The sequence below is a fragment of the Chelon labrosus genome (genome assembly GCF_963514085.1).
Source record: "Chelon labrosus genome assembly, chromosome: 10".
In the NCBI taxonomy this organism is placed as follows: Eukaryota; Metazoa; Chordata; class Actinopteri; order Mugiliformes; family Mugilidae; genus Chelon; species Chelon labrosus.
In genome coordinates this window covers 19239140-19251150 of record NC_140360.1, presented here as the reverse complement: position 1 = coordinate 19251150, position 12011 = coordinate 19239140, and the positions used below count along the sequence as shown (strand labels likewise).

Genomic DNA, 12011 nt, shown 5'->3' with positions numbered 1-12011 from the left:
AAATATTTGTAACCTGTGGGAATTATGTGTAGCCAGACAGGAAGAATAACAACCCCTTCGATTTAATGCAGCTTTCACCTTTATCATTTATATTATCTATGTATCTATGAACATGTTTAATTTACTTGTAAGCCATCAACAATAGAAATGTATCTTTTTTGTATATTTCTCTAATTTGAGGTCATACCTATCCACAATTAAATTTCTACATTGCAGAAATGCCTTTTAAACATATTGAGAACTTTATTCAGTACATTTAAAGGGACTGATCCTGAGTTTGCGTGGTGAAAGCAAAGGATGAAATACTGTGAAAGAGCCACGAAGTCTGCAGAAGAAGTAGTTGGATGCTTCACTATGGTTGCAGGTTTTGACCTAATTACAAAAAGACGATCCTAGCAGACTTCATACGGCTAATGAACATATCAGTAATATCGTTGTTTAAATGCAGCTGTTTTTTTATTATTGTGTTTTCCACCAGTGAGGGACAGCCTATCTCTTTTTTTTTTTTGTTCTTTTTTTTCCTTCAAAGGTCAGTTTGTGCGTATCCAAAAACTCTGTTGCTATCGAAGTCTTTCATAATGTTTAAAAGTACTTATGTTTTGTCCTTCTAACAAGAAATGTGTGCTTTTCATTTCGGTATGCATGTCTGCTTCATCCTTACACATTGTTGCTAGCTAGATTGAGGTGAGAGTGCGCAGTCAGTATATCCCCCACGTCTTAAATGAAAAAAGCTCCATTCGCAAATAGCCAAATGGGGAGAGATCAGTTATCATCATATTCTGAATAAAGTGTAGCATTAGTGTGCATGCAATGTACTGACTTGGTGTTTTTTTTAACCCAAATGTTTCCTCAGCCTTAACCAATAATTGTGTCAACCAATATATTTCCTTAACCAGATTATTTTTGTACCCAAACATGACTTCTTGGCTACAATCTTATTCGCTTTAATGCTGTTTGGACACAAGCAGAAATGACTGACGCTGTTGTTTTATTTGAGTAAAGTCTCACTTTTTGGCATCTCGTGAACAATTGCCATCAAACATCTTGGAACTATTTCAACCTCAAACAATCAAAGCAATAATCCAGTTTATATTCGTATTAGTCATGCATGACACATGATTAATTTTATCATTCACACTTAAAGTGCTTAAATACTTCAAGGATAGCCCTGAGTGCAAAACCCCCTCATCTATAATGTAGTATATCTATGATTGGGTAAGATGACCTACAAGATGTGTTACATCACGGGGCAAACTGCATGTTTAACTGAAACAAATGGTATTAAATGAGACAGATCAGCAGTGACTAATACAAAGCACCTTAGGATACAAAACAGTGCTTCAGTGGGAAACAGAATATGCTGGTTCGTAAGAACAAGATTTCATAAAGAATCTGTAGCCTCATGAGAGATTCCTTTTTATTATTCTACTTACTTCTGTTAGTGTGAGAACTGCTAAACACAGATACATGGGAAAAGTCTGTGCCACGGGCAGGCGGGTTATACAGAATTTTAAAGCGTTCAATTGCCCACAGTGTTGCAGAATAACTTATTATTGACACACCGTTTCATAACAAAGCCATAGAGTTAAGATAGTGTTCTCAGAGGAGCCAGAGACATTTACAGTTTGCTGTCATTGCATGAGAACGCAAAGGGAGGGTGAGACATGAAGCTGATTGACTGACTGGAAATATTTGGTGCAGAAACTTGACATATTCGTCTATAGTTTAATATCAACATTCTGAGAAAATCGATGGCAATACGGTCAGTTCTGCGCTGAACAAACGGCAACTTTCAGCCGCAAAAGGACAACGTAAACATGTCAGGAAATGAGACATGCTGTCACACGGGCTTGACGGCCGTGGGTCAATATCTAGGTGTCTGCGTGTAATGGAAGGTCTTCAAATCTTGATAGCTTAATGATTGCAGGTTAAAGAAACAAGGTGATGGGGTGGTGACAAACAGACAGCTTGTCTGTGAGTATTTATTGTGTTTTTACAGAGTGAGGAAGCGCTGGAGACAATAATTAGCCTGTAAATGAGAATTGATCCTCTTGTGCCCACTGGTAATGTGTGTGTGTGAAAGCGTGCAAACATTTAGTGGACATGCACGATTGGCTTCGATGTAGAGTCTGTGCGGATACTGGCTTTGTGAGATGGGAGACACTGTAAAGTCATGTAAATACAGCCTTTCTTGAGTTGTAGTGGTGATAAAACGGCAGGCTGGGAGAGCTTGAGGGAATTGAGGAAAATGTTAATATAAAGTCATGACACACAAACTGTAGACATACTGTATACTGGAGCTTTAGAACCCAATGAGCAGGAGGGTCATTTTTTCTAATGTCATGTATGTCTGTTATCATTCATAAATATATCAGCTGTGACTTAACTCATTTAGTTTTGCATCTTTGCGTGTGTTTTGACAGTGAAACAGTTTATTTGTTTGGATTTTTTTGTCTTGTAGCAATGTCCTGATGATCTCATGGATTTATACATATATTTGAGGTAATATAGAACTTCTTGACACCAGTAACACCCTCATTAGATTTTTCTGGTTATGGTGAATTGTGAATTGTGGGAAACGAAGGCTTTGTAGGCTTTCCTACCACAGGGCTATTTGTTCTTGCAGATTTGCTAATAGCAAATATGAGTGTCACTCTTACCATCAGCCAACGGTGGTGAGTTTTGAGTAAGTAAGTGTTTAGTTCATTAAGGCCCTGTTTTAACTAACAAGTGCAAAGTAGTACGTCTTGAGTCTTGTGAGTGTCTCCAGGGCACCTGCTATTTTGGTTGATGTATTTCTGTAGGAGTGCAATGTTCCCAAGTGCTGACAGTGGGTGTGGTGATGAATTAATTCTTAGCCAGTCACATCACTGTTCTCATCACACCAGCCAGAGACGGATTCAACCGTATAACAAAATAACTGTAATTATGGGAATGGACTGATAGAAAAGACCTGCTTCAGCCCGAGCCATTCCCCTTTTTAATTCCTTCTTCATCACAAGTCAAAAATGGTCACTTCGCATGATAGCCATCATAGTGTGACAAGTGTGACTTAACAGCATTTGCACTGTAATGCATTTAAAGGATAAAATATAAAATGTGACTGTTAGTGAAGCAAAAATGAGAAAAGAGGCAGTGATACACAGAATTATTAGTCGGCTCAGTCAAAACTTCCTAACATACACCATGCAGTACTGAGTATTGTTGGGTAATATGGTAAAATGTTCCAACCAGTCACTGTCAGGCCACGACTGGAGATTGTACATGGAGTCAGATGGAGTTAGATGAAGAAGACCTCCTTTTGTAGCATCTCAGTGAACCGACACATCTGACTGACATGTTGTTAATCTAATCTAATCTACTCTAATCTTAACTGTTCTTTAGACACTGCCCTGTCTGGTGAAAGATGGAAATCAGTGCAACAATGTGCAGCTGCCTGTTCTCACTTTGAATTGACATACATATTCATTGTTTACCGAGCTGATTTCTCAATGAAGCAGTAAAATAATCTAAAATATAAAATTGTCCCCCTGATGAAATAAACAAATGACAGTTGCCGATGGCAAATATAGTCACCCAACCCGAGCATTACTTTGTTCTCATGAGTTTGAGCTAGCTGTTTCTCTCTCCATGCTCTAGTGACATGAGGCTCTTCGATCTGCACGCAAAATGCTGTGGAAACTTTTGTTTAGCATTGTCAACGCAGCTGCCATATTTATCATGCAGGAAGAAGACACAGAACAAAAATGAACTGATTGTGGCATGAAAGTCAAATACTTTGACTGTCACTTTGCAATTTGGCCGAGTTTGACGCGAAAGAGAATCAAAACTTGCCTCAGTGCTATTTATTTCAAAATTATAACTTGAATGTTCTGTTTTCATGGTGAAGCCCAACTGCCTCTAACCAGAAAGCGAGTCTTTGTGAGACACAGCAATGACTCATGGTAGGCTCAGTGTTGTCTCATGTGCTAGGAGGCTGGATGATGTCCAAGCTGCTTAGCCTGAAGGCGGCCAAACTTTTTCTCTTTGTCCCTGCTGCGGGGCAGGCTGAGGATATCGCCTGGCATTGGGCTGACAGAACAATTCCTTTAAAATCTCAGGCAACTTTACAAGTGGCCCCATGAAAATTTTATGATACTGACATTTTCTTGCTCATATGTTTTATATTTATTAGTCGGAAAAAGCGCGCAGAGGCTGCCGTGTTGAAATTAATAAATAACTGAGCTCTCATTTCACTCATTTTCCTGCGGCCGACAGTCACTTTGACACCTCAAGTTAAAAAAAAGAAAAAAGAAATCACTCTCCAGCAATCAATAAGTAAGCTGTCATGGCACCATTGATTACTTTTAATTTAAAGCTGTTTGAGCTACTCAAGGATTTCTGTTTCCTCATCTTTGTGGGTTCAATCCTCTGTTAAAGTCTGAGTAAATTTTAAGCAGCCCCACACAGCGGGACAGTGATGGATTGGTGGGTTGATGGTGAGATTATGCAGGTGAGACAGCTCCAAGCTTTTTATCCCACGCTATCTGATAGCTGTGCTCTGTTTGCTGGCTTCTATTGTGAAGATGTGAGGTTCTGCAAAGTTTTACAGAAAATGTAGAGCAGGGAACCCGAGGCACATCTAAATGTTAGAAACTGGCAGATTGCATTTACTGTGGTATAGTGACAGCTCCAACATGGAGAACATTAGCTAAATCTGTTGGTATTTGTTTGCTTCTTGGATTTCTCTGCAGTGCTCAGCAGAATGAAATCATATATTCAAAAAAGAAAAGGCATTTTCCCCTCCTGCCAACATTTCCTCAGTAGGCCTGCTAGTGCGCACTAATTAAATGCCGGTAATTAATTTGAGTGAAACCTAACATATCGTCAGAAAGAATGCACAGAATGAGACAGCGGCACAGTAGCTTTTTGTCCCCGTGCATGGTGATTACCAGCAGTGGTTTGGTTGCCTGCAGAGGGATTTGCAAACAGCAGGAGAAAGAGGATAAAATACTGCCAAGAATAAAAGGCAAGGTTTTGGGCAGCCTTCACTCATGACTGTCCTGGGAATTGACCGCCTGGGTTTGGGTGGGCAAAGTGAGTCGAGTCGAAACTAATCCTGAACTGAAGGAGCTGCTCTTCTGTTGCTGGGGCATGGCACATGAGGGACGTTTGCAATCTGGGGTCGACAAAGACAGCTTCATGGATTTGATCTGCTCAGTTGTAAAAGTCAAGTTGAGGAGCACAAATGAAACCATGGGAATGCCCGCTGGTCTGTGAACACACTGAAAACAATTGCTTGTTTTTAAGGCATTTATTTGATCCAGTCATTGTTTGTTTGTGTCGGTTGGACTTTCTGGATGCTGGGAATTTGGAACATGAGATCTGTTGGACATGGGTGGGTGGGTTTCCGATAGCGGAGTGCATGAATGGACTAATGTCGTGTGCACCAAATCACACCAAACCAGTTCCAGGGTGTTGAAAGTCTGTGAACATTACAGGACACACAGGTGGACTGTCCACGTTTGATAAAGCGCTGAGTCAGACTGGACTGCACACTATGTCTTCCATGAAGTTCGGATGGTTGAAGCTTTGTCATTATAAAACCATCAGACTTCTGAATGTCCATGAAGACAAAAGACATCCGTTTAACTTTCAGTAATGGTTCAAATGACTTTTGGTGAAAGGAGTCGCTCATTGTGACAAACACTCAAAGAATTATCACCAAACTTTGCAGAAAACAAGCTCTGATGAACACAATGTATTTGTTGCCTGAGAAAAAATAGATTTGACAACTAGATGGTGAGCGCAGTGAAGCATTTAGCAGCTAAGGAGCCACATTTTACTCAACAAAACTTGAGCTGAAAGGAAAGTGACAATTGACTTCTTCGCCTTTAGAAATGGCATCAAATTAATGATAATGTTCATCCGTGTCTGGGGGATGTGTACATGTGTAGCGGTTTGCTGACTCATTTACCCTAACTCAACCCCCGTCCTCATATAAAGAGATTTGCTCATTGGCCGTAGCTTTGTAACTGACAAGTTGGTTGCTAGTGGACGTCGTTCCAAGCTTTGGTTTCCTACGTAACCGAGTGAAACGAGTCAAACATAAAACCATTTTAGAGCATGGAGAGAGCTAGCTCTTCTTGCCATCACTGGTTTGTTTTGAAAGAAACTACAGTCAACAACTCTGCTGCTCCACATGGGTTCACCCAACACTCCAATCCCACGCATGGTGAATTAGATGGTAGACATTTGAAGAACTGCTCCCCTTGTTCACCACCTCGATTGGTGATATGAGTTCAGCCCACGGTCTTCGGATCATCTCTGGCCACAAAATTCCGTGCTTTCTGTTGCCACATATTCTTTTAATGCAGCTCTATTTTTATTCATCGCTGACATTGACAAAAAAAGAGATATTTACCATCATGGTCATGTGAACATGGACCATTAGCAAGTGAAAAGCATATGTGTGCATATTTTTTAGAGCCTCAAAAGCTTTCATCTCATCTTCACTGTAGGCTGATCCAATAAGAGCCCCGTCTCAAGACAGTGAGATACTGAGGGGGAGTAAGGTACTGTGCCTCAGGGTCTCTGCCTGTTTCTAATGAGGGAAGAGAGAGGCGGATGCTAGGTCTCAGCTTTACAGACAGCACAACAGGCAACTTGTTAAGTCTCTTTTTTCCTGCTCTGATTATAGCCATCTACCACCTCTGCTCTCTTCCATCCATCAGCTCCAACCTCACTTCTCCACAGAGGAAAGACATGGTCCTGCAGACTGAGTGTGCCTACTTGTACCTAATTTAGAGAGCTGCTGTGTGGAAGTTGCCCAAGCTACCCCCCCTCTTCGCCTGGAAGCTTATGATTGTCTCAGGAAGTCAGCCTCTACACCTGAAACACAGTGCATGCTCCTGCAGTTTCTGACTGCTGCAGTAATATCCCTCAAGCCAGTCAGTGTAGCTGTTTTCAGTGATGTATAAGAGATACAATCAAAAGCCCGGGGCTTTAATTACACTTAGTCTGTCTTGAGTATCATAAGCAACCAACCACTAATTACCTCAAGTGCTTGCTCCACTTTGCTCCTGCTTATATAGCAGTATAAAGATCCAGCTGATGAAAACAGACCAAGAGCTGGACCCAGCGATGAGATGATGCAGAGAGGGAGCTTTCAACCCCAATCCCAGGGCATAAATTACGTAACAATATAGTAAAATATTCATGGCACACCGTTGGGACGGAATCCTGGCTGCTCTGAAGTGCTGAGCAAACACTTTCACCCCTTAGCCACTCTAAGGCTGTGAGGAGGATGAGGAAAGGCCTGTTGGCAAGGAGCTGAAAAACAATTATAGAGATGGCAAACAGAGTTGGTTCCAAAATAATTTTGTAGGTATGATGAAGTTATGTTTTCATATGTGTACCCTATGTGTCGATTAATCATCAAGTACACATGAAAACTTGGTGAAGCTACTGCACCTATAAGAATGGAGAACATAGCAGCATGAACAGATAAAAACAAAAGCAGCTATGGAGTATGAAACTACAGCTCATACACCAGTGAACTGCTTAGGTGGCTAAAAGAAGCTCTCCCTATCTTAATGACGACAGATTGGTGGTCACTGAAACCTTCCTTGTTACTTAAGGGAGTCCTATGTGTCTTTAATGATAGAGAAAAAGTATGAAGGTACAACCCAACCTTAGCTTTACTTTTTGAATTGCATCATAGTGGTTTCTGGTTGGTCTTACTGACTTTTACACTGTGATGTTCCACAATATCAAATTCAAATAGTACAAGCTCAAAAGGACCCGAATGAAAGTTTATAAAGATTGAATTTAAATTGTTTTTTGTTTCAACTTTTTGACTTTATCCGCTCTCCCACAACCTGACTCATCTTCTTCTACTTGCCCTTGGGCAACTGCTAGAGAATGAGCATAATTTGGTTCCCAAGGCACCAGAGCTTTATGCATTTCCATCATCACTGAGAGAAAATGAAATAACATCCCCCTTGTTTGTTGCATTTTAAGGAGCAGTATAGGCTGCATTGCTTTGCAGCATTGTCACCCTGTGGTTTATTTATATAATTGCAATGTATCTGTTGCACTGCCGTTTTGAAAACTGATTGTTTGACTCATGCATGTGCAGCATCAGCTTGTGACCCGTGTTATTCCTTTCACCTGGGGCCTCTTCCGGGGGCCATACAAATTACATTTCCATTAATTCTTAGTTCTCTATCAGCGTGATTCATGAAAAATTATTCCGCCTGTCGAGTGCAAAACGAAAGATAAATTGATTAAAGGCTTTTAAGGGGTTTCCCATTTCTTAACAATGTCCGAATGACTACAGACATAAATAATAAAAACATGCTTTATGTTTGTTATGAAGGTTGCCACTATTGTTGTGACCAAGTTTTCTTTAGATTTTAAGTCTCATCTTAGCTGTATGAACAGATTGAACCAAAGGAATTAGTTGCAGATAGCTTAAGATTGCACAAATCACTCCCTTCCTGTGATCTGTTCTCCCTTCTATAAAGAAGCAGTAGCTTTCATCAGCTGCCCTGCTTATCATCCATTTCCTGTTTTTTGTTGCTTTGCTGCTGCCATGCAATGTAGATTTTTTCATCCTCTTTTTAATCCAAGACTTGCCGACACTTTTTAGATCTGAAATGTGAACTGATCATGTGGGCATAGAACACCCTGTGTTCTTTGCCCACTAGCCAGTGCTAGTCCATTGGAGGTGAATGCATTTACAAATACTCCATTACCTAAAAGCCTGTTCTCCCTTTCTATCTCATCCCACTTCTGTGCAGAGACTTGGACACTCTTGGTTATTCTGCAGCATTGCTGTGATATGCATAACATGCTCAGCTAATGGGTGCTCACACTACCTCTCAGCACATGTATCTTGTCAAGGACAGACATGCGATTCTAGGATTGCTCCTTGGATGGGACATGCTTGCGTGACCTGTCCAAGATAACTTCCCTATGGAAAGTAAAGAAAGAACCAAAACAACTCTTCTGTACGCTGAGAGCTTTTTTTTCTGCACCTGCAATGAAACTTGTTCATCAGTTCCAGATATTGGTGTGTGTCAGCTATCTCTTGTCGTGAGGGGTTTTGATGAGAAGTAGTTTTTCAACAACCATCTCTCAATGTTGGAGTCAAGTCGCAGCATCCTGCAGCATTCTCCCCTGGCCCTCTGTGGGATTTGCCAAGTTGTTCTCAAGGCCCTGTCAATGAGGCTGTTCGAGTCCACTGGACAGATACCTTTAAGGCCTTTGTCCATCAAAAAGGATTGCTGCTTACTCTGACCTGAGCCCAAAGAATGAGTAATTTGTCCACCCTTCGGGTGTCAATCTAAAGCCAGAAATGGAGTTTGACACAAAGCTCATTCTTTTTCCAGAAACACTGGGTCCTGTACAGCACCATGCCCCTTAAAGCAGGAAAAAAGCAAAAGCAAAATAATTTGTTCTCACTGCAGGATTTGGCATTCAATTTGGAACACATAACAACTCACTGGCAAAATCCTGCCCAAACAGAGGCTTGCCAATTAGCTGTGTGAAGATGTCTCACAAGCTTGTGAGTGGACTGGCCCTCCTCTGGCGGTTCATGTGCCCTCCACAAGGAGTCCTGGTAGCACAAACAGGCTTGTTTGGTAGAACATTTGTTATTGGCGCAGTGTGGAGTAGCATGATGTGCAGCAGTCATCCCAAGTTGTTCGGCCTCCTCGGCTGCATTTCTTAGTAGTTCTTAAGAAGATCTGTGGGTGGAGGCCTGCTGTGGTAACCCTTGTGCTCTGCATCGGGTTAAAGACGGCAGCTCAGTTTGTGCTTTGTGCTAAGAAGAGCCTTGAGTAGAAAGGCTGACTTTGGACGGCTACTGATACCAACTCAGTGCATTTACAAAACAGAACCCTGTGCAGGCTGAGAAGATGCTGAGATGCTATGTGTCTGTATTTGATGCTATAGCATATTCAGACAATCAACTAACTAAACTATGTTTGTAGATGAAAAGATTTATTTAATTTTTTTTCTGCAGAGATGTGATGAGTAAGTTCCTGTCATGAGATGTACAATATCACCAACTTCATCTCTACTCAGTGGTTAGGTCTGTGCATCCCCTTGATATGACATCGCTTGTGTGACAGGTCTGAGCATGATACAAAAAAATACTTGTGACATAACAATTTAGCTTCCTCACATGGTGTATTGTACTAGTCACCTTCTTGCTCTTCTGTGCAAACAGAACCAACACTACCTATTGTATTACTTGCATTTCAGCACTAATGAACACTTTAATGGTGTTTTCTCCTCTTCAGTAGTCACTAAATCCTAATGGTTAAGGAGCAAATAACAGACCAGAGCCAGACTGTCGTGCACATGGTTAGTCAGACAGACAGTTTTCATGTCAGAAGTCACGTCATGAATTGTTTTATACTCATTTGCGTATAATATTGGCATCTGTGAGCCAACATAGTGTGGGTGCTCATTTTATACACAATATTCAGTCGTAGTGCAATGAGCTCATGGTGCAATGCATGACTTCCCTGAATTAATTAGAAGAAGGCAAGAATGAGGCCCTTTTTTCAAATTAATATCATTAGTGGAACATGGAAAATAAAAAGGTCAGATGAAAGACAATGAGAACTCGAAGTGTGTATTTGTGTTTTTGTTCTAGTAAAGTGACCCTTGCTGATGTTAATAGATATCTACAATAGTTTACTTCATTGTTTGCTTTTTTTTATGTTACGTTTACAACTAAATGTAGCGCTGGACATGTTGCAGGGAGTTCCATGAATCAAGTCCACTTTGCAGACATAATTAGAAAATATGGATGAAAAGTAAGAAGTGGCTATTGTGGAAGAAACTGACCTTGAAGAGACGCAAAATGTTGGCTACCATGATTGACACGGAGCTCGCAGATGCACCAATCACTCCCACCACTCTCTCCGGCTTTGTGATGATGGGCGGCCCTCCGCTCAGACACTTGACATCAGTCGAGTCTTTCTCAATCAATGCCTGGACAAATGTCAGCGACTGTTCCAGAGCATGGGTGTCCCGGGAGCAGGTGTCCAGGATGCGTGCCCCGAGAGTGATATTAGGCAGCAGCTCATTGTCATTATTGATACGGTCCAAGGCAAATAACATGGCTTCCAGCCTGTGGATCCCTTTCTCCTTCTTCAGCTCTCCACAGGCTTTGCCGTCGTTCCCCCTTGCATGCACTGGGAACAGCCCACCCAGAGATATGTCCCCATCGATGCGTATTGAATTGAGGTGTGTGTGGCCTGGCATTTTGGGTTTGGCTGCCAGGGCGATCAGGAAATAACAAGCCAGCAGCAACCCCCAGTAGCAGACACCTCTGTGGCAGCCAGTCCACGCTCTCTCAAAGCCTGCTTGCAGAGTCATAATGAAAACCTAAATCCGCATCCAAATACAAATTCAGGTCCTTTGAAAATGAAAGACGTGTGCACAAATATACCCCCACACACATACAAATGTCCTGAAGGTTAGCTGCAATATTTTTTCCGAGCACTGTTGTCTTCAGAAGTCTCTTCTCATGGTTTCAAGCTCCGACACAAACTCCGTAATACTAATTATGCAGCGGCGCTCTCTTTATCTCGTACCCTTTCTTCTTTCCTCTTTGTGTTTCACTCTTTTCCTACACCTGAGAGTGGTGGATACATGCAGTAACTAAACAGTACAGAGTGTACTGAGGCAGAGTCCACAGAGAGCGCTCTCATACGGCAAGAACAAAGGTAGGGAGCTTGCGTCTCTTCTCTGGTTCTCGCAGGAGCGTTTAGCCTTCCCCTTGGCGTACCGCAGTCAGAAAGTCGCAGGACGAGCCAGCGGGCTTCACAGCAGTCTCCTGCAAAGAGAGAAGAGAGGTTTGAGACATACTGAAGAAACAGAGCAACTTTTTGAAATTCTGACTCATCTCATTTCAGTAGACATTTGTGTTGGGTTTTGCTTTGCTTTCAGTCTCAGTCATAGTTAATGTCAGTATCCTTTGTAGATAGTTTAACTTAAGTCGGCTCATGTCA

The 12011-nt window shown here is 41.6% G+C and overlaps 1 protein-coding gene across 3 annotated transcripts in view; it reads right to left on the bottom strand.

The window, feature by feature from the left end:
- Positions 1-11490, bottom strand: part of LOC311494671 (metabotropic glutamate receptor 4-like) — a gene marked incomplete at its 3' end in the record, with an annotated part of 113119 nt that extends 101629 nt beyond the window's left edge. For all 3 annotated transcript variants that reach the window (XM_084553845.1, XM_084553846.1, XM_084553847.1), the window contains exon 1: positions 10843-11490. In XM_084553845.1, the coding sequence (XP_084409971.1) occupies positions 10843-11376 (534 nt within the window). In that variant the 5' untranslated portion in view covers positions 11377-11490. The remainder of the gene's footprint in view (positions 1-10842) is intronic.
- Positions 11491-12011: the final 521 nt, after the last annotated feature.